Source organism: Arachis ipaensis, chromosome B1, assembly GCF_059453495.1.
Source record: "Arachis ipaensis isolate K30076 ecotype BB chromosome B1, ASM5945349v1, whole genome shotgun sequence".
Lineage (NCBI taxonomy): Eukaryota > Viridiplantae > Streptophyta > Magnoliopsida > Fabales > Fabaceae > Arachis > Arachis ipaensis.
This window is the reverse complement of record NC_142436.1, coordinates 151,310,382-151,334,332: the sequence shown is the minus strand read 5'-3', so window position 1 is coordinate 151,334,332 and position 23,951 is coordinate 151,310,382. Positions and strand designations below refer to the sequence as shown.

The 23,951-nt window shown below is 31.7% G+C and overlaps 3 protein-coding genes across 4 annotated transcripts; 1 reads left to right on the top strand and 2 right to left on the bottom strand.

Annotated features, from left to right (window-relative positions):
- The first annotated feature begins 6,064 nt into the window (after positions 1 to 6,064).
- Positions 6,065 to 9,103, top strand: LOC107642456 (U4/U6.U5 small nuclear ribonucleoprotein). Of its 2 annotated transcripts, XR_001620667.3 has the most exons (3): positions 6,123 to 6,796; positions 8,416 to 8,454; positions 8,595 to 9,103. XR_001620667.3 is itself a non-coding variant. In XM_016345820.3 (2 exons), exon 1 carries the CDS (start codon positions 6,162 to 6,164, stop codon positions 6,771 to 6,773), a length of 612 nt encoding a protein of 203 aa, XP_016201306.1. In that variant the 5' UTR covers positions 6,065 to 6,161; the 3' UTR covers positions 6,774 to 6,796; positions 8,416 to 8,610. The 2 variants fall into 2 exon arrangements, 1 of the variants encoding a protein (XP_016201306.1); XM_016345820.3 differs by having other exon boundaries at positions 6,065 to 6,796; positions 8,416 to 8,610.
- Positions 9,104 to 11,007: 1,904 nt separating this feature from the next.
- Positions 11,008 to 12,099, bottom strand: LOC107642447 (ribulose bisphosphate carboxylase small subunit, chloroplastic 1). The gene is made up of 3 exons (XM_016345809.3): positions 11,687 to 12,099; positions 11,466 to 11,597; positions 11,008 to 11,379 (listed from the first exon to the last, which is right to left on the bottom strand). The coding sequence occupies exons 1-3, from the start codon at positions 11,984 to 11,986 to the stop codon at positions 11,149 to 11,151; spliced, it is 663 nt and encodes a 220-aa protein (XP_016201295.2). The 5' UTR covers positions 11,987 to 12,099; the 3' UTR covers positions 11,008 to 11,148.
- Positions 12,100 to 12,634: 535 nt separating this feature from the next.
- Positions 12,635 to 17,630, bottom strand: LOC107642437 (VIN3-like protein 2). Its single transcript, XM_016345797.3, has 5 exons — positions 17,312 to 17,630; positions 17,043 to 17,127; positions 15,177 to 15,855; positions 14,223 to 14,563; positions 12,635 to 14,074 (listed from the first exon to the last, which is right to left on the bottom strand). The coding sequence occupies exons 2-5, from the start codon at positions 17,065 to 17,067 to the stop codon at positions 12,885 to 12,887; spliced, it is 2,235 nt and encodes a 744-aa protein (XP_016201283.1). The 5' UTR covers positions 17,068 to 17,127; positions 17,312 to 17,630; the 3' UTR covers positions 12,635 to 12,884.
- Between the last annotated feature and the right edge of the window lie 6,321 nt (positions 17,631 to 23,951).

Here is a 23,951-nt window from a genome sequence, read left to right as displayed (position 1 = left end):
TATAATGACTAATAACACAAAATATTAAAGTTTACAATATTTAAATTTCACACAAGAATAGCCATCATCCATCACTAATAACACAAAATATTAATTGTATATGATGACCGGGCCACCGGACCATATTCGGGTGACTCGAGACATGACCCGGATCCGACCCGAAATAATGACCGAGTCTATTTTTTAGACCCTTACCCGACCCTAAACCCGATAAAATTACAATAAATCAACCCTTAAAGTGTTCGAGCCGGATCGAGTCTTCGAATCGGAATGGGCCATGTACATCCCTAGTCTCTAGTGTTGGCACTGTTATAGTATTATTATTATTATTATCATTATTAGCCAGATCCAATTAAGGTAATGGTTCAGGTAAACTACTTTGTATTTATGATTGGAAAACGAAATGCAATGAAAATGCACCGTCTATTACTTTCAAATTGTGTAATGAAAGCGTTGCCAATTACTTTTCTTTCTCTTTTTCTTTTTATTTTTTCGGATGAAGACTAAGTTCTTTGAATTTTTGGACTTTGGTGTGTATATATTAGTATATATGTATATTATTATAAAGTTTTGTCTACATTAAACTAATTTAATAAGATTAAAATCAATTCGGCTTGTATCATTTCCTTGAGTATTAGCTTATTATTGTGTGTGGAGACTAGAGACCATATTATTTAATTACATATTTTATGATAATAAATTACAAAGTAAGCTTTGGATGGCTATAGAAGGGTTCAAGTCTCCAAGAGTCCAAGTTATATGAATACATTACACTTAAAAATAAAACAATGGAGGTCAGAATTAAGAAATTTGTGTTGTTTTCATTATTTAATACGAGTTCGATTTTGATATACTATTAATATAAAATTTTTTGTACTATTATCAGATTAAATTCGTGTGTTTAATTAATCTTTTAAATAATAAGTTTAAAAATAATTATTTGTTTCGTATATTATTTTTTTAATAATTTTACGTATATATTAAAAATTAATTACTAAATCAGCTACTAATATAAAATACATATTAAAATATAAAATACTCAATAAAAATGAATTAAATAATACATATATTTATATCTAATACATGTTGGTTAATTTCAGTATACACATAACATTTTTCCTATTTCGTTCTATTCATATTTTTTAAACTTCTCTTATCATTTTTTTTAGTAAAGTATCGTTTTTGTCCCCAACATTTGGGGTAAGTCCTATTTGTGTCCCTAACGTTTAAATCGTCCTATTTGTATCCTTAACGTTTATAAAAGTGATTCAATGTTATCCTACTATCAATTATACTAACAAATTAGATTATATTTTTCAATTATTTTCACTTGAATGTATTCATTCTCAATTAGGTCTCACTTGGATGTGGTCGATTTTAATATTATACCCACTATTTGTGTTTAAATTCAATTACGTCCCTAGAAAAGTGAATTATGTAAATGTTGTAGGAATTAGTTCCAACATTTGATGAGCTATTTTTCGGAATAGATCATCGATTCTATCCCAGACATTTGTATTCTAACTTCAAGAAGAGATTTTTAAAACTCAAACTAAAGCGCTCATGATGTGTAATTGACGGTAGGATAACATTGAATCACTTTTACAAACGTTAGGGATACAAATAGGATGATTTAAACGTTAGGGACACAAATAGGATTTACCCCAAACGTTAGGGATAAAAACGATACTTTACTTTTTTTTTTTTTTTTAGTTAAACTTCTTTTAGGTCTTTGGTATAACAAAAATGTTTACTTTTATAAAGAGCATGAATGATTATTGGACTCCATACGTCTCTAAAGTCTAAATTTCATGGTCCAATAAGAGATTAAAAAAAATGTAAAAATATTTGTATAAATTAGTTAGACAAACAAAAAAGATTAGTACTTGAAATTGATTATGAGGGTTCTATTCCATATGCCACAGTCCAGAATTAGGTGGGACTTAGTGCGCTTATACATAACAAGTCAAATAATCACAAAACCAAATCAAATGCTATAATCTATATAGTTGAAGCAGCTCAATCCACCTCTTTTATTTGGGTATTTATCAAACCCTCTTTATAAAAGTGAAAGATAAAATTTTATTAAATTGGAAAAAGTACCCCAAATAAACAAGAAGAAAGAAATAAAAATCGGTTCATCATTCATCTGCATATGAAGAGTGGAGGAATAATTAAAAACCTAACCCTTTGAAATATATATGAAGCAGTTAATTATAACAAAAAAATAAATAAACAGTTTTCCTAAAAATGCACATAAATTATTGTTTTGTGTTACATATATAGTAATAAAAATTAGTCTCACGTCACCAATAATTAGCTAAAGAATTATGCAAGAAGTGTCACTAGCTAAAGACAGCACCGGATAAGCTCACTTTCATTTCAAATGTAATTATTGATTGTTCCTTAGTTATAACTGGTCCAGTTTTTTATCCCTATATATATATAATTTATTTATATATTTCAAACTTTTATAATCATTTGCGGTATTAATTAAAACAAAATAGTAGTAAACAGAACTTAAAATGATTGAACAAGATTTGGTTAAACAACTTAACATTATTATTTTTTTTTTTAAAAAGGAAAAAAAGGGTTTGTCATGAACCACAAAAGATCTTATAAGCTGTGTTTGTTTCTGAGAATAGGACAAGACAAGACATTAAGAACAAGACACAAAGAACAGAGACATAAAATTTTGTATTTTTGTATTTTATTTTGTGATAAACTAGAACAAATTATGAAAATTCAATTTATTCTCATTTTTTTATTTAAAAATTTTGAGAAGAAAAATATAATAAAAATAAAATATAGGGTAAAGTATACTTTTTGTTCCTGAAATTTGACAAAATTTTTAAAAATACTTCTAAGTTTTATTTTGTTTCAATTTTGTCTCAAAAGTTTTCGATTTGCATCAAATATACCCTGACGGCTAAGTTTTCAAAAAAATTAAGATCAATTCAACAACAATTTCATAAGAACAACCATCAACACAAGCAAATTAAGCATAATTTTCATGCATTATTGTTATATTGGTCTTAAATTTTTTAAAAATTCAGCCATTGAAGGTATATTTGATGCAAATCGAAAACTTTTGGAATAAAATTGAAACAAAATAAAATTTAAGGATATTTTTGAAACTTTTGCCAAATTTCAGAGACAAAAAGTATACTTTATCCTAAAATATAATTATAAAAAATTAACAAAAATAATAAAAAAATAAAAAATAAATAATGTCTCTTGTTAATTTTTTTATGTCCTTCCTGAATATAATGTCTCTATCCATATCTCATCTATCAAACATAATTTTATGTGTCAGTATCCCTATAAACGCAACCATAATGCCTAAAGTTCTCACGGTACATTACTTGTCTTCATGCATTTATCCTTCCTATTTGTCTTGGATCCTACGTTAGTTGGTCAATCTTGCTTCAAAAAAATAATTGAATTGCTAATTAATAATTATATTCTTTATATATGTGATCATAACGTACTCTTTGTTTTCTATATCTACATATATAACTATGATTCTATATATGAACCTCATCAATATATATATAGGACGAAAATAACAGAAATAATAATAGATGAACCCTTCATGCGTGCTTTGACAATTCGGAAATCATCTAGGGTTTTTTCTATTACTTATAAAATTATAATCAAATAATTGCACTACTCATTTATTTAATTGAATTATTATTATTTATCTGGTGTATTATGTTGTTTTAATTATTCTTTTTTTTTTTTTCAATTCACAATTTCACATGATGGATCGATGAACCCATTCATGCTTTGACAATTCAGTCTACGCTGTGAGTCACTTATTATTTCATGAACTTTTTTATTTGAATAATAAATATAAATTACATATCTCAAATAATATCAGTATCAGTCATATTTATTAATTTGAAATAAATAGAGTCACGAGCTAAAAGCAAGGGCACTTCTGGATCATATACATGAAAGAGTTTTCCATAGCTTATACACGAAATTATATTTGTACGTTTTTTGAGTATACATGCAACCTCATCCTTTAGCATTAAAAAAGATATAGTCTCATCATAAAAAGAAAATATACGAATAAGTGATAGAATTACTATGTATGTATATATATAAGAGGACCACTGAGTAGTAGTGTTTTATAATTTATATATAAATATATAAGTGTTGGGGTGGGACAAGGTCACTTTCTAGCCAACTTATTAGGAGTAAACATTGTTGTGTTGTCACCTTAGCCATTAAAATACGGTGAAAACTCATATGCAGTTAACTTCACATAAAATTAATAATTGAAAGCTATTAGATGATAATTTAGTCAAATTTGTTAAATTATTTAATGATTATCAACTATCAACTTTATATGAAATTGACTTTTCACTTTAAAACACACTAGTTATTTATAGGGGTGTTCGCGGTGTGGTTTGGCTCGGTCTTAAGAAAAAAAGTAATCCGATCCGAATGCTTAATTTATGTGCGGTGCGGTTTGGATTGGATGAAATTTTTTTAGAAATCCGATCCGATCCGATTACAAGCAGTTTGGATCGGTTTGGATTTGCGGTTTTTTAAATAATAAAAAAATTAAATACATATAACAAGTCTCAACATCAAATTTTAAATAATCAACAATGACATAACAAGTTTTAACAATATCTTAAAAAGCTAACGTTAACATAACAATAAAAATAAAATTATAGGTTAGTTAAAATAAATAAATAAATAATATTTTAAACAAAAAATATTTATTAAATAATAATAATACATGAATAATAAAAAAATGTATAACAAATTGAACATGTTATAAGTATAATTGTAAATATAATAATAAAATAATAATATTATAGCACATTATGCGGGTTGGATTGGATTGGATCAGTTATGAAAAGTAGATCCGAAATCCGATCCAATCCAACGGTTTGCAAAAAATAGAATCCAATCAAATTCGAATTAGTGCGATTTTGATCGATTTTCAGTTTGAATCGAATTGAATAAACGATTTAATTTAGATCGGTTTAAATTTAAACACCCCTAGTTATTGATGCGAATGAAATTTGAAAGAGCAAAAGAGAAAGCTGAGCTAATACCATGTTGCTTATTAATTAATTGCTTCATGTTCACGAGTACCCAAATTTGGATAACAACTAATCAATCACGCTCTCCTTACTTCGATTTTTGGGGAAACAATACGAATAAATGGACATGGAATTAATGCGAGCTGCACTATACCTAGCTACTACCATCCAGATGTGATTATTCATTTTCGTATCAATACGGTTTTTAATTTCTTACCAATGATTTTAAGTACGAGTATGTATTGCACATTTTACACAAGAGAATATTATATTTTTTGAGGCAATAATGGTCAATTCAATGTTTATAGGTGAGTAATGAGTTGAGGGCTCAACCCAATTACTACCTAACACATCAACTTAGGCACCGTTCAGCCTAACTCTGTGGCCTTTAATTCAATCTATATATGGACTAATTTTATTTTACTCTATTTAAATCGGACTAATCCACTTTGAATTCACTACTCTTATGTCTCCAATCGTATAGTTTTCTAAAAATTCAATAAACATGATTATATATATAGAAACCATATATTAATTGAAGGTCTGTTTTGCTTGTACTTTCCAGTAGTATGGTCCCTCAAAAAATATAAATATTTTTGTAAAAAGTAAAAATAGTGTCGCTTGTACTTCCTAGTCAATTTTAGATGTAGTACAATCTCATCCTCTCTAGAAATTTAAAAAAAAAAAAAGTATGAAAAGATAAAGTAAATGGTGTTGGAACCACTTGATGAGTGCAGCATCATGATGATCATCATTACATAACGAACTTTAATTCATTGACTTGCATGGCTCATGCAACCCTATTTACAGTGCGTTTGCATGTGCGTAGTTATTAATGAATTATGACAACGACAATGGTGCATGTCATACTGTTACCTCTATTTATATTCAACCAACTTTTCTATCTACTGCTCACTCTAGTAGGGTAGGGACATTCTAACTTTTCAACTATTGGGCTGGGCTGATAAATGAATCAGCCCAATAACAATATGGGCCGTATTGCTAGTCAGCCCAACTTTTGGCCCAAACTTGCCTTTTGAAAAAATGCAGCTGTGGTTGTAGTAGCAGCCAGCCAGCCACTGCTTCCCGAGTATCATGGCTGACCGAGACCGTGACCGTGACCGTAATCGAGACCGGGAAAGGGAACGAAGGCGAGACAAGGATGACCGTGACCGTGACCGTGACCGTGAACGTGACCGAGAACGGGATCGAGTTCGGAGCAAGAGATCCCGTTCGCGGTCACCTGACCGTGCTGCCCGCTCCCGCCACACTCGCTCTCGCACTCGCTCGCCTGACCGGTACCGCTCTCCGTCCCGTTCCCGCTCTCCAGCGGACCGCTCTCACCGGCGGCGTCGCCACCACCGGACCCCTTCCCCGGACCCTCCAAGAAAGCGGCACCGGAGAGACTCCCCCGAGGACGCGAAGAAGGCGGTTTCTGACTTCGTGGACGGGATCGTGAAGGAGCAGCAGCAGAAGCAGAAGGAGAATGGTGCTGGAGTTGAAGGAGAAGCAGCTGAGACCAACGAAGACGAGATGGAAATGATGAAGATGCTTGGGATTCCCACAGGATTCGATTCCACCAAGGGAAAGCCTGTGCCCGGTGCTGACGTCAGCGGCGTCAGAGCCGTCACCAAGCGCCAGCCGAGGCAGTACATGAACCGCCGTGGTGGCTTCAATCGCCCATTGCCTGCTGAGAGGAATCGATAGATTGCCCCTAGGGTTTCTTTGAGGTTTGTACATGTTACTTTACTCTATTCAATTTCTCGCGAATTGGGATGGATTACTGTTTATGTCGAATTTGATGCTTCGGATTAGGTTTGGAGTATTTAACTCAGCTCAGTAGTTGATTGGATTCGTTGTATGTTTTCTTATCATTGTGAGTGCTGTTTTTGCTCAAGGAATGAGCTTTCTTCCGTTCCAAAATCAAAATCAGATGGTGAAACGTGAATTCTGCTAATCTTTTCATATATTATAGAATGGCATTTGCAAAGCAATTTGAGTTAGTGAGCATTGGTTCAATTTGGTTGTGATTGGCTTTCTTTTGATGCTAGTGTTGTGACTAAGGGATAATTGAACTACTTGTTTTGTTGCACTTAGATTGATTAAGGATGGGGCTTTTTGTTCTTCTTCCTCCTCCCTCTTTATTTCTTCTCAATCACTTTGTTTATGTGTTCCTTCATTTATTGTTTTTCCTCTGCTAGAATAACGGTGACTAAGGGTAACTGTCATTCCCCAAAGGGCAGTTTCAATTTCATGATAATTCCAATAGGCGGGGGTAGTATCCTTGTGTACCTTGGATTGGACTTGGACATGCAGTGTGTGGGGGGCTATTGATCTAGAATAATGTTGGTAGGATTTGGGGAGTGTAGAACTTTGTGTATGTGAAGTATTCGTTATTCAAGACTCTTTAGAATAACTTTATTTTTAGGGATTAATAGTCAAATTAGTCCCTAAAAGATAAGGCATTTTTTCAAATTCATCCCTGAAAGATTTTTTCAATCAAATTGGTCCTTCAAAGATTACGAATTAATCATATCTGTCCTTCAGTTACTCCACTCACAATTTTTGTCAACGATTGATGATGTGAAATGTTAACTAATAGTATATATGACACATAACATGTTCAATTAGACGACGACTAAATATGTTTACAAAAATCTATCAATTTAGTCACTAGGTCATATTAGAAATATGATCTTTGTAATTAGGGAAAATGACCAAATTAATAAATTTTCATAAACATATTTAGTCAATATCCAATTAGGCATATTAGATTATAAGGTATTATATATGTTATCAATGAACGTTTTACAACATCAATTTTTGAAGAAAGTTGTTAATGGAGTGACTGTGGGACAAATATGATTAATTTGCAATTTTTGAAGGACCAATTTAAGTGAAAAAATTTTTCAGGGATGAATTTGAAATATGTCTTATTTTTTAGGGACTAATTTGACTATTAACCCTTATTTTTAGAGGTATTTCGTTTATAAAGAATTAAAGATTTATATTGGAGATTGTCAATCTAACTAAGAAATATGATTGGCAATATGAATAATAGTTAATTAGTGATCCCTGTTTGGAAAGACTATTACACATCAATGCATTGAGTATGTGTTTTTTCTTTTTCTCTCTTGAGGCAAAATTTTCCATTACATTTCTTCTTTGTATGATTCATGTTCCTAAGTTTGAAACATCTTGATATCGGTAATATTTCTCTATTAGACCGATGTTGGCTGTAGTTATATTTCTTTCTCAGCCATTACAAAGAAAGAAGTTATCTGTCTTGCTACTGCTTTTGCTTAAGCAGATGCTATCATTGGATTCTTATTTTTTTTATTTTTTGCAGATGGTTTATGGTTTTGGTGAAGGTTCACTTATCCGTGCTGTAAGTCTGTAACGGTGTTCATTTACTTGTGCTAGCTCGATGTCCAATTTAATTGCTGTTGGGTATGTTTTAGTTGTAGTACCTAATTGTGAAGTAGTGGCACTCAACCAATTTCTTGTGGATAACCGCATGCAATGCAGGTGCTTTGATTGTGAAGTCGAGTGATTCTGGATTGGACATCATGGCCATGGAAGTTCATATGCTTTCTGACCTAAATTATTATTATCCCAAAGTGCGGTAGTTTTAGGCCGAAAACAAACAAGTTTACGCCTGTGAGAAAGAAGAGGAAATAGGGATAAAGAAATACATGCTATGTGACAATATGTGCCTCCTTTATTTCCAAAGTTTAGTTGGTCTTGCTCACAAAATCTTGAAAATTTAGGGTGCTTTTGGTTTGTATTTTTATTTTTTGTTTTTATTTTTAGTATTTTTGGATTTTATTTAAAAAAAAGTAAAAATATAGAGTGAAAATAGAAAACAGGATTTTATTGTTTTCACTATTTTTACTGTTTCCTTCACAAAATTCAAAACACAATGAAAATGCAAATCAAACGCACCATTAGTTATCCTTATTCTCACTTATCATCAAACATCAAAGTCAACCCGAAATTTTTCAATGGATGAAAATGTTGATATCTAGTTCTGTCTATCAAAAGTTTATACGATCGTTTTAAGTCATTCATGCTTTAATCTTTATAATTCGTACAAGATTCAATAGTAAAGTTCTTCTCTTCCACAGTTAATCACTCTTCTCTTGATCTTCTATATAAGAAATATAAAAAAAATTAACATTAATATTATTAAAAATAAATAAATAAAGGAGCAAAATCTTCCCGTCACATATATAATTAACAATGATTCATTATAGAACGCACATGTCAAGTATTTTATATAGTGAAAATTTAGTTATCTTTATGTGAAGTATTCGAAAATTGTTAGATAATTATTTAATAAAATATGACAAATCATCTAACGATTTTTTATTTTCAACTATCAACTTTATATGAAGACAATTGTATGTGAATCTTCACAATTTTATATTTCAATTAGGGCTGCACACAGATTAGATCGGATCGGATATAGTCTATAATTTTATCCAATCCGCACTGTGCTCATCGGATTGAATCGGATACGATATCTGCATTTTTTTAAGTTGGATCCGATTCGATCCGTATACTTGCGGATCGGTTCGGATCGAATTGGATATTGGATATATCTACATAATTAAAAAAAAATTGTTTTAAGGCCCGTTTTGACTCTAGAAAATCTATTTTTTCACTTGTTTAAACCTATTTACTCCTAAAATATTATCAATAAAAGTTTTATTGAATAACAAAAGAAAAATAATAACACAAGATCTAAGTTTAATTATTCTAAGTTAAAGTACAACATAAAAAATTAAAAAGAAGATCATAAAATTTATAAAACAACACACTAAAATTCATATTACATTAGGGTTTACTTTCTTAAACTATGCTATTTATGAGACGTGCGGATATGCGAAACGGATCCGCAGACTACCAAATCCGCAATCCGATCCTACCATAGTGCGGATCAGATAATATTCATAAAATTCGGATTAAATACGGATAATTACCGCAAATATATAGAGATTATCCAATCCACGTGCAACCTAATTCTAATGAAAAATTCTTAAGTCATAATGATATTGTCATACTCAGTTCGGTCATTACTCATTAGTCATTACACTTTACACCAAAATATATTGTTATCCGGTTGTACGTGCACTAAACCCGCTTTTGTATTTTGGCGGGTTAAATTAGTTGTTCAATGGTACTACTTTTACACATAACTATTGCCAACTTGCATAGGCCACAACGATCCACGTTTGACTTCGTAGGATATAAGTCCAAACCCACTTACTCCAATTGCTAATACAAAATAATGAAAATTGAATTTGTTCTCCAATCATGTGCATATGCATTGCCTTGAAAACAAGGGATTCATGTCATAATCCATGGGCTGGTTTGGTTTTTGCCACAAACATTTTTATATTATCCTATAGTACTTGTACCTGGATTCCGCGCAGCATCAATCCATAGGCCAGATCAGTTATGCACAAAAGTTTAAGGAGTGAATACTCATCCGGCCCTGACAATTATCTCGAAAGGACAACGAAACTCCCAATTAAAAAAACACCTAATCTAGCCTCTGATCTTTTCTTTTGGATTGATTAGCTCCTGTGCCAAAAAAATAACATTGATTTTTTTTGGCACAGAAGCCTCGTTATCCTTTCGAAGTAATTTTCAGGGGCCAGGTTGGGTTTTTTTTTTTTGTCAAGGGTCTCGTTGTCTTTCAAGATAATTGTCAGAGCTGTTTTGGGTTGTGTTTGTTTTTTAAATGGTGAAAACTCAAGTGAAATTGACTTCATGTGAAGTTGATATTTGAGAGACGTTAGATAAAAATTTAGTCAAATCAGTCAAACCATCTAACGACTCTCAGGTATCAGCTTCAGGTGAGGCCGACCGAGTTTAAAAATAAGAGCAAAAGCTCAATCATATTTGCACCTATGCTAAACAAAACCGCTAAAACTCTCGATAATCAATCTTATTTATGAAGCAGTCACATGACCAAACAGTAAATAAAAGATGACAGAAAACAAAAGCAAATAAAAAAAAGATGAAAACGAGGAAACATGAACAGTAAGTGCTGCAGAAGATTGAAGGGTCTTAATTAAGTGGAAGGAGGTTTGTGGATGAGAAAAGCCATGGCTTGCATGTGGCGATGATCATCAAAAGCCAAACATCTTATATAAGCATTTGGGTATTGCTCTTTGCACTCTTTGATCTCATTCATTACTTGTGATGAATCAGTGCAACCAAAAAATGGTAGCTTCCACAGTGTCCAATATCTTCCATCATAGTACCCTGGCATTCTGCTGTTCTCTCTTCTAATATACCCTACCTGATCCAAGTTCCCTACAAATTATTACATGCATATATGCAAATGCATTATTATTCTTGACAACTTGTATTACAAACACTAATTACCTCATCAAATTCAAGGCAAGGAGTCCATCCTTTCTTCAGCATGTAGTCAATCTCCTTTCCAATGGACTCATCTGAAAGTGGAGGCAGGTATGACAGTGTCTCAAACTTCCTATTATTGATTGGATTCCATGTCTGTTCTTAATTAAAAAACAAGAAGGGAGCAAATTATATATAATATATTATAGAAATCATACATATAAATATATATGAATTCTTCTCACCTTCATGCAGTGAGTTTTGGAGCCATTGGAGACTATGTTCTTTTTCTTGCACCATTCAATGTTAGTAGTAGTAGTAGTATAAAGATTTGAAGAATTGGCCTTTAAACCAACATAGCCAGCCCCAGAAACCGGAGCTGCAAAACTTCCAGCATACATGTTTCTCAAACTGAAGGTTGATCTGATCTTGAAGGAGGCACTGATGAAGTTGTGAAGAAAAGAATAATATAATGGAATGAAGGGAGATGCTGAAAGATGATAGTATTTAGTAAACTGTGGGCACTTGAAAGTGGAGAGTTGCATATAAAGCTACAAAGCCTTGATCTCATCGACACTCAATAGTAAAAATGTAAAACTACATTATTGTTAGCATCATGTTTTTAAAGTAATTATAATTATTTATTAGAGTTTCTGCTATGCTATTCTAGCAATGCAAGTTGTAAGACAGTATAGTTTTATTTTAATATTAATTAATAAATAAATTAGAAGGAATGATTCGTCCAACTTTTTTTACTGTTGGCTTTTTTGTTGGTGCGCTAACAAACAAGTTTGGATGGATGTGACATTATTGTGGATGTGTCTGGAAACCTTATTTACAAGTACTGCAAAGTGCTAGGTGTTCATGCAGTTACATCTGAAATCTCTGGCATTTTGGAACTTATTGGCAATGAAAAGAATGCACCGTTTGCTAATGCTAAATGAAAGAACTGTGACATTGTCTTTCATCAATTTTACTATATGAGATGCCTTCAGACTTCAGAAATACATACCCACATGCTTTCAAAACCTCTTAACATGAATGAATATCTTGGAAAACCATCAAGCATTCCTGCAAAGGTTGCACAAGAAATTACTAAAAGAATATTTAACACCAAACATGCTTTCAATATATTTAAAAAAGAAAAATCTTTTTGTACAATGAATTGATCTACTGAAGAGCCAAAAAAATACTGATCCTTGTAACAAGCAGAAGTCTATTGTCATTCCATTTCCCAGAGGCAATTATATTGATTGATCGAGTTCCCAAATTGAAAAAAATTATCAATTTGAAACTGTATAATTAAAGTAAATCTAAAATTCGCACATCATCATGTGAATGACAATGCTGCTGAATAAATATATTCGATTACTGTCTAAATGGATGAATATCAGAAATCTTCTAAAGAATTACAGCATCAATCACAACCCTGGAAAGGGCAGATCAATGCCAAAGCTTCATGCAGAATCCTGCCGGCACCACTGAAGTTCTCTTGCTGGATATGCATTCTGTGAAAGTGTCCACAAGTTGCTCAGCAAGAGATGCTGGATCTTCAAGAAATGTGTCTATGTATATTTTCACAATCCTCATTTCTTGTGGGCTTGCTCTTAAGCTATACCAAGTCAGAAACTTCTGCCTGAAATTCTTCTCTATGTGCCCTTCACACTCTAACCATCTAATCACCTTCACGTAATACTCAAAATTGTGATCTGAAAACCCGTTTGCTGTGCAGCCCTCATCTGGCCTTTCCCCGCTTCTCTTCTTTGACGTGCTCCCGTCCCGAGCCCCTTCCCTCTTCCCGGATCCATTTTCTTGATCTTTTCCACCAGATTTAGATCTCCCATTTCTTCCTGGCCCATCCTTGAGTATTTCCAACTTGCATGGGGTATTAGGTAAGCCTCCTTCTGAGCTAGCTACTAATGGCACACATTCTCTGCCAGTTAACACCGGCGAATTCAACCCGTCATCAACGCTCATGTCCTCAGTGACTTGTTCCTCTGGTGAATGATTGTTTTCAAGCTTTAGTACATCAGAACCTGGAATGGGGCCAGCCATTCCTGCAGAATGCTGCTTGTCCAACAAGGAATCTGCATCTGTGGGAAGTCCTGCTCCACCTATATTGGAACAGATAATAGTACCATTTGATAAATTTCCAGTAGCAACTTGATCAGAATCCTTGCAATAATTATGATAATTTTCTGACCGATTATCAGTCTGGTCACTATATGGATTGCTGTTATTAGTTTCATCTTCCACTGAAGATGGATTGGAAAGGCTGCTGCAGTTGGTTACTGGGCTCTGGCTTCTTTCCGTTGCCGAGCAATTAGGGGCTTCATCATCACCGTGCTCTGTTGAGATATGAACTTCACACATGCCCGACTCCCTCGAGTCATTAGAAACAACTTTGAAAGTGTATTCTGTAGCAGGAATAAGATCTCTGACACTGAACCTTCTATTTGGAAGAAGCAAAGTGCAAGTAGGGTCCACTGCGTAGTCCTCATCATCAGCTTTGCGATGCCACAAGGTGAAACCAGAAATATTTTCTCCATGATTTTCATATCCCAAAATAATAGCAAGGGATGTTGCAGTGATGTCTTCAAACCTCACCATGCTTGGAGCAAGCATTTTTGCATCTGGAAGTGTCAAGTAAAATTCAATAACAATCTGCGGACACCTTTACTATGCATAAAAATACCATAGTAATGTTCATCTAAACATAATTTTGGCTAATTGGTGGAGGTAACAGAATTACTGAAGGGTAAAATTAGACATGTTATTTACCGATAGGTGTTGATTGATCAACTTGATTAGTTAGATTAGGTGATATAGGCGAGATCCTTTTTGAAAGCAGTGAATCAAGAGATTCCAGAGCAGATCCACAGAGTTTCTGAACCCCTGGTCCAGATGAAAGCCTATTCACAATCCCCCTACCAATCTTTGCTGGTGAGCTGGTCAATGGACCCACGTCAGGTTCAAGTTTCTTCACTGCTTCATCAACAATTTCATAAATCTTTTGATACATTTCAGTCCCTTGAAGAAGTCTTTGGCATAAGGAGACACGGTAACAAAGTATGTCCACACGTCTGGTATCCTTTGCCACTGTCAGTTGTTTTCTCATGCACCTAAATTTAAGAAACAACACCAGATGAGATTGACCTTACCCTACAGATTTTCAAAATTTAATTCTTCAAGGAACACAGCATATACTACATATAATAAACGAACAAATTTACCATCTGTTGCATTGAATTTATAATAACTACTTCATAATGTTGAGTATAATTCACTGGTCAGAAGAGAACATTCAACAATTTCTCAATTTTTTCTCTCTCACACTCAAAACAGATCATACCAAGACTCATCGACAAATGGCATTCAATTCATGTTAAAGAAAATTACAAACAAAATGCCAGGGTTCTAGATTCTATATTCATATTCTAAAAACCTTTTAAAATCAGCAAGATAAACGGGAAAGTGGGGGGGGGGGGGGAGTACTTCTACTTGCACTATGATTCATTTCATCCTCCAAGGTGGACCATTAGCACGGGTCCCACAATTGCAAATCAATGGTTAAAAAAATCAACGCACAACATGGTCTAGAAGATATTTCAATCAAGGAGACTCATCTCCGCCCGAGACACAGTATGAACAGGAGGGGTGATGATGCACAAAATTGAAACAGTTTGTTACCTAAGATACTTAAGAAGATATTAGTATATAAATCAGTATAATTACCCGAGTAAATCATTTATTTTCCCACACGAGACACAATAGAAGCTTCCATCAAGCTTGGGACGTTCACTATCTTTTCCAATTCCAGAAGCAACGTGCTTTAAAGCACACTCAAGGTGGCATGACAAGCCACAAGAAACGGCAGGAAAAGGTGATTCAGAGCTGCATATTAACCATAGGCTAGGATCCTTGTTGTCATCATATTGATGACAAATGCAGCACGAACACCGTTTGCAAAATTTATCTGCTAGATTCAGCGCAGCTTTGCAAGCTGAGTTTTTGCAGCATGTGACACTACCCACATCACCACCATTATTAACTGGAACATTGCTTGCAGGCACCAGCAATCGAGATGGATTCTCAGTTTTTCTCTGCCTTTTGGCAGGTTTCTGACCATTTGCAGGAGAAGATTGCTGTGGTTCAGAGTCTGTGGCAGTTTCATGCCCCGCAGATTTCTTTTCAGAAACAATTTTTAGAAGGTTCTCTATAATTTTCAACTTTGTCAACCCAGTATACTTCCTTTCTTTCCCCATCTCCGCACACAAGATTTGCAAAATTTCTTGACGGCTCCATGACTGTAGCATCTCAGATGCACCATGAGACCACTTGGACAATTCATATACAAGTTCTCTTTTTTCCTCCATTGTCAACTTACTGCATTTAGAAGGATCAAGCACCAGGCCTAGAATCAAGGAAAGTGAGAACAAGTCACTAAGTTACGAAACGATGCGATATTTTTTCACTTTAAAACTCAACATGTAAGAAAGATAAGGCAGTAACTTGTATTCATGCAACACATTGTCATCGAGAAAATGAAAATTTTAGGGGACAGCAACCAGAATAGTTGATCCTTTTTCATGCAACTATAATGAAGTTAGTACCTTTTCTGCACATGTTAAGGGCCAAATTCTGTTAATAGTATAAAATATCGCCAAATTAAAATTATACCCAAAAGCAAGCAACCGAAATAAAACTAGAGTACTCATCACAAGGACGTTCCAATTACTTAAATATTGGGAAAGAGAACCCTAATAATAGAGTGATTAGGTCAGCCAATTGGGCAATTGGACTTAACTTGCTTTGACTTTTATAGGTGACTCCATGATCTCTTAAAGAGAACACATAGATCGGTTAATTTAGTAGTAGCTGGCACATCGCACCTGATATAACATATAAGTAACTCGATTTCACAAAAACAAAAGCATATTTCCCTATGTCCCCTCATAATGCATCAATATAATATTTTGCACCGCTCTGTCTATGAACTGTATGGCCCAAAATGCAGGGTAACAGCTCAGCAATCAAATGCTACAGTAAAGTCTTTTAACCCAAAAGCCAAAATCATCATTAAAAAAATAAATAAATAAACAGAGAAACAATCGTTATGAAAAATAAAATTTTACGAAAATAGAAGAAAAGAAATTCAAGAGCTGATTACTACTTTCTAATAATAAAAAAATAATAAAATAAGAGAGAAAAAAAGAAAAAAAAAAAAGAAGAAACGCCTCTTATGAAAATTTAAATAAATTTTAAATTTAGTATGTATAAAAAATTCAAAGTTGATAACTAAATTCAGAGAGACCAGGCATGAAGAGATCACAACAACATAATTCAACAACCAGAAAAAATAAAATATATATTAAAAGAAAAAAAAAACGTCACAATGCAAAACGCCAAACAGATTAATCAAGAGGTGGGATCGTTAAGTTATCTTAGAAGATTAATCACCAGGCCAAACAAATCCTCCATAGAATTCACTAATTCAGCCACACCATTTTCCAACGGAACAAAACAACAGTGGCAACCGTGAAAATTAGCTGAAACAGATGAATTTAGAGCCAAAACAAGCAAATTCAGCAAAGGAGTTACCCTCAATAGACGAATCAGCAGCCATAGCTATGCACCAAGAAAGAATCACTCATACCACTGCATTACCGCAAAAATATTACCGAATCTGCGCAACACAAAATTCCACAAAATCTGCATCATGACTCATGAGTCGCTATATGTAAATAAAATAACAAACAACAAGAAAAGATTACAAATTTACGGGAAAATAAGAAGATGCCCAAAATAATTTTTTATTTAAGAAAAAAAAAGGATGAGAGAGATTGAAAGGGAAATGGAATAAGAAATACCAATAGGAGAGATGCTTTGAATTGTGGAAGAGAAAACGAATCCATTAAGCGAAAACTTTCTTTCTCTCTCTACTTAAGCAGAAGGGATTCGAGGAGGTGGCGGTGGTAGTGGTAGTGGTGGTGGTGGAGAGGACCTTGCTTCTAGAGAGAGAAAGAAAAAAGAGTGAGAGAGAAAAAAGCGTTTTAGTTGTTGGATAGAGGAAAAAAAATGTATTTTATATTTATATTTATATGAATAAATAAAAAAAGCGGCTGCATGCGATGCTGTTGCTGTTGCTATTGCGATACCCACTCTCCATTCTACAATTCAGCGTTGTTTTGATCGAGTTGGGTTGGTCGTGGCTAAAAAATTTGGATATGAAAGTAGAATGAGTGTTATATCTTAATGTGATAATTTTTTATGTTTTTTAAAATTATGAGAAGTATATAAATTGAAGGGTCCAATTTGTGTTTAAAAAATTTTAAAAGTTTGGAGTACATAAATCGGTTTGAAAAAAATTAAAAAAATTTAAAATACACAAATCGGTTTCAACACAAATCGAACAGTCCGAGTACAGAAATCGAACGGTCCAATTTGTGTATCTAAAAATTAGACGGTCCGATTTCTATATCTTTTAAAAATCGGACGGTTCGATTTGTACTCCATACATTAAATCATCCCACAGTTTAAAAAAATACCACAGTAAATCACAATTTAAAAAAATACCATTGTTAATCCAATATTAAAAATAAAAAAGTGGTTTGTAGTCCGAATAAATATTAAAAATTTAAATTTTACTTTATGTAATAATTTATTGACCTACGATAAATTCTTAAATAAAATTTTGATTTGTTATCGCTTAGTCTTTGATCGGTTCGAGTGTTGTTTTTTATTTGATAGAAACTCAGGTGCAGTCGACTTCACTTAAGTTTTTTTGTTTGATAATTGGAATAGTCTAACCTCGTGTTTGTTTAGGGACAGGGCATTTATTTTTTGGAGTGTTGTGCTTCCCTGTTTCAACCACAAACACCATATCTCATCAATGTTCAATCACCTCTCTCTGCATCATAAACCACCGATTTTTGGTATATCTCACCTTGTTTTTTTAAATATCTTATTGGAAATTCACTTTTATCTATAGGAATAGGATCAACTAGAAAATTATGTTATATATAATATCTAAGAAAGAGGATAAATATTTGATAATTCGAGTTCATTCATTGAATTTTATGGATTTCGAACGACACGAGTTTCGTTTAGAAAGATATTTTGGTTTGACGATTTAAAAAAAGTCCTAGATAATTAGGTTTTTTGTGCATGTATTAGTGACAAAATAACATGTGGAACTTTGACAACTTTGACACTAGTTATTTTTTTGGTCAGGAACTTTGACGCTTAATTATTCAATCAAATATTTCACAAGAACCGTAACAGATTTTTTAGTCTTTCAGGCAAGACATATTTTTCAGTTTTGATAATATTTGACTAACTTTTTTTTGTCATTTTAGGCTATGTTAAAATTAAGGATATATTAGATTTATTAAATTAAATATTATTGAATAATAAAAGAAAAGGTCACAATTATTTGCTGCCACGACGTAAATTTGATTTGAATTGATTTTAATAAGTTTGTTGTTGCGTACTAATTTACGTGTTTGATAGCCTAATTGTAAGACGATAAGAAGTTCTTAATTTCATATCGGTCCAAGGTCCAAAATTCTCTGTAAGTTCAACATAATTTTATCGAATTTTAAAATTTTAAAATTTTCTAACCAAAAATAAAATAAGATATCTAGCACATATAAACAAGAGAAAAAATATTATTTGTATATTAAAATCAATTACTAAAATCAGCCACTAATGTATTTGTATATAAATATATGTGTAGCTTAATTTATTTTTAATATGTATTTATATTTCAGTATGTATTTTATACTAGTAACTAACTTTGTTAGATAATTTTGATATACACGTAGCATAACTCAAAAAAGAGTAATTCACTTTTTCAAGTATGTTACACACATATTCATTAATCATATTTCTCAAATTCTTTTTAATTTGATCTTCGGAATCTATCTTTTTACAAACCATATTATCATTGACGTAATTAGATCAAAAATTAAACCATGAAAATCAGCAATTTCCAATATTGTAAGTAACTCGTGAACATTTGTAATTATAGTATTTATGTAGAAGAGTCCATTTAATTATTGATGGTTGTTCCTACATGAATCTAAAACACTAAGGTCCAAGATTATTTCACATAAAAAGAAGGGGGTTAACAACTAGAAGCATCCCCACTACCTCTATTGTCATGCATGCAAAAGATAACAACCCTACTCTAATAATCGTATACAAATCAAGGGAATAATCGTATGTGCTGTGCAGTGTCATGGTTTTTCCTTTTTATATTGGTGACATGTATATAAGTATATTTAACTAGCCAATAAAAGATCTGCTTGTGTTAATAAGTAGGATAGAGTTTCGCTAAGCATTAGGGGTGTGCATGGCCCGACCCGATTCGAAGATCTGGTCCGGTCTCGAACACTTTAGAAGCTAATTTGGTGTGATTTCATCAGATTTAAGGTCGGGTAAGGGTCTCAAATATAGACCCGGTCATTATTTTGGGTCGGGTTCGAGCCATAGCTCGGGTCACCCAAACTCGACCCGGTGGCCCGGTCATCATACATAATTAATATTTTCTGTTATTAGTGATGGATGATGGCTATTCTTATGTGGAATTTAAATATTGTAAACTTTAATATTTTGTGTTATTAGTTATTATAAGACTATAAGTTAATATTTTATATTTAAAATGCATAAGATTTTAGAGTAATGCATAATATTGTGTTATTTGTATTGATTTAAATATTTGGTGTTATTAGACAATATTAATATTGATTATGGTTATGCTTTAATTTCAGAGAAGAGTTAGTTCTTGTTATATTTTTCTAAGTGAATTTTACCATGTCAAATAATGGTTGGAGACTTGGAGTCTTGGAAATTTGGATATTTTCACATGCTAGCTTATAAGAAGGTATCAAGATAATGTAATGTTAACGGCCCGGTTTTCACCCAGTTTTTACCCGGTATAATCGTGACCCGAAAGTGTATAGATTTCATCGGGTCTAGGGTCGGGTTTGGGACTAATAAATATGCCCGGTATATATTTCGGGTCGAGTCTAGGTCACATCAAACACAGTTTCACCCGGGCCATGCACACCCCTACTATGCATCTAAGCAATTTTCTATTCAAAGTTCATTTAAATTATTTAGTTTATACTGTAGAATTTTGTCTTCTTTTTTTTTCCATTTTCCTCCTCTTTCTACTACTTTTTCTTCTTCTTCTCTTTCTTCTTTTTCTTCATCTTTTTTTTCATTATCATCATGGTCACCACCACCGTACCACTACATCTATCTCCTCATTTTCCTTCTCCTCCTCCTCCCGTTCCTTTTTTATTTAAATTTTTTTATCTTTTCCTTCCTTTTCTTTTTCCTCCTCCATCATCATTATCGTCATCACCAATAACATTAACATTTTGCTAACATTTTTATTGATTCTGATTCTCTGTGGTGATCGAACGAATCGAAAATATTATCAAAACAAAACCATTGTATAATACCAAATGAACCGAAAATGGTCAATTATATAAATTCGAATTCAGAAACACCTACGTCTCGAATGAACCGAAAATATTATCAAAACGAAACCATTGTATAATACTAAATGAACCGAAAATTGTCCATTATATAAATTCAAATTCAGAAACACTTGTCTCGAATGAACCCAAAATTAGCTCAAAAACAAAATCAGTGTATAATACCAAATGAATCGAAAATTGTCCATTATATAAATTTGAATTCGATGATAACGATAACAACTATACGTATTAGAAGAAGGCAACGACGACGACGACGATGATGATGATGATGATGATGATGATGGAGGGAAAGGATGAAAAAGAAGAAGGAGATGAAATTCTAATAAAAGGAGAAGGAAAAGAGGTGTTGTTGGTGACGATAATAACGAAATTAAAAAATAATAAAAAATAAAAAAAAGAAGAAGACATAATATCCAAAATGAAAAAGAAGAAGAAGAAAATAGAAAAAAAATGTATAACTCAAATTATTTGGATGAAATTAAATATAAAATTAGGTGGTGGTGGAGAATTATTCCATTTTTGTTAATATATGTAATAAATAAAAACTATTATGTTTATATTCTATACTACTTTTGTAAATAGCAAAAAGTAATTGAAGGGGCAAAACTGTCCAAGTGAAGGAAGGTAGTGATTGGATAAGGGGAGTTAAAAAATTTGTTGGTGGGGCAGAGAAACACACATGTGAGATCAGAATCAGCAGAGGGACAAGATCGTCATTTTACACGGTAGGTGTCCCACATATTACTGCAGGAGACGAGGCAATAAATAAAGTGTGTACCACCTTATGCATGAATTAAGTGAGTCTCACTTAACCTTAATTCAAGATAAATGAATGTATCACATTTATAAACTATATATGAAATTTGTGATACATATTTGTATATTTAAAAATAGTTATTTGGAGTGTAAATATTTATAAATAGGTGTTGAATAATATGAATCATATATATATTGATATTATATTATAATTAAATAGATCTATTCAAAATAAGAAATTAGGTCAAAAAATATATAAACTATGTAAAATTTATATTTTAGAAAAATATGAAACTTGTAACAGTATCAAAAATCTTTTCTCTTTCTTTCATTATTTTTTCTCCAAACAGTAAATTATTTAATTTCATGAAATTTGAAGTTATGCTAAAGTTTTACTATTTTTCTTTGATATCATTGTTTTTTTTTCTTATGACTAAAGATGGCAATGAAGTCGATAGAAATAAATTTTCGCATTATTCGATCTTGGTGTATTCTATTTTATCTTATTTTATATAAATTTTGCTCTATAAATAATAAAAATTTGTATCTTAATTCGTCTTGCGTAATATCTATTTCGCATCTATCACGTAATCTTTTAAGTTAAATTTTTACATATATTTTTTTTATAATATTAACTTTTTGTATATTATATATTATATAATATAAAAACTTGTATCCATAGATTGATATTTTAATAATTTTTAATTTAATTATTAATTTTAATTATAAAAAATATATATAATATATATAATTAAATTAATAATTAAAATTTATTGAAAAATCAATATACCAATATATAAGAAAGAAAATGGCTTAATGCACCTATTTAAATAAGCCGCAAATTATTATTATTATATTATAAAAGGGATTCTTCTATCACTACAACAATTTCTTAAGATAGCGACGGTTAGGGGTTGGGGCTGCAATCAGGCCGACATTTAGCGGCAGTTTTATTCAAACCGCCGCTATATTTCAATTAGGTTTGCATTTCGCGGCGTCTTTTTGAAAACCGCCGCTAGATATACCCCGAGTGAGTTATTGTTTTTTTGTTTAAACCGCCGCAAAATGCGTATTACCACATATTGCAATGTTTTCTTTAGTAATAACCATCTGAGTATAATCTAGTTATGTAAACACTACTATCTTAAGCTACATATGTTTAAATAATTGTTATATCATTTTATATATGGTCCAAAAGTATATAAAGAGTACAATGAAAAGTACATTTAATAATATCCATAATAAATATAACAAATAAAAATAATAATAATTATAAATATTTTTTATAAATTATTAAAAATCAAACATTTTCTAAAAATAATAATTATAAATATTTTCTATAAATTATTAAAAATAATAATTAAAAATATTTTCTACAAATCATTAAAAATTCAAAATTTTATAATTTTACCAAAATTATCATTTTAAATTTTTTATTTTAATGATTTGTTGAGTATTTATTAAAATAAAAAATTTAAAATTTTTATTAATAACAATCTTAACCTGTATTCTTAGATATAAGAATTCATAATTACAAAATTCAAAATTAATTAATATTTTACCAAAATTAAATACTAAATAGAATAAAAATATTTTTATATAAAACCAATTAATGATCTGCATATTATCATGGTTAATAAATTCAATAATGCTAACTGACTAACAAATATAATATTTTTGGCAAATATTTCACTAATTTTAAATATTAAAGGCTAAATTCTAAATCTTAATAAATATTTTTAGAAAATGTTATATTTTTAATAATTTATAAAAAATATTTATAATTATTATTTTTGTTATTTGTTATTGAATGTACTCTTTATTGAATTTATTGTGGATATAATTAAATGTACTCTTTATATACGCTTGGATCATATATAAATAGATGTAAATTAATTCGATCTACTATGGTCTAAAACTAATTCGAAATAGACCGATTTGAATTACTAGGGATGTCCTAGCATGCATAATTTGAATCACCCTAATTTGAACTCCCCTAAGATTACATGCAAGCATAATTTGAATTGGACAAATTTGAATTACAAGCATCACTACTAATTCAAATAGGACTAATTTAAATTACTGTTGGTTTGTCTCATTCGAATGGGACTGATTCGAATTACATAAGAATGTGCTTTTGGGATATCTTGGTAATGTTTTTCAATTTGGTAGAATTGTGTAATTTGGTCGTCCATTTGGTTTAATTGTGCATTTTGCCCAATATATAAGGTGCCTTTTATAA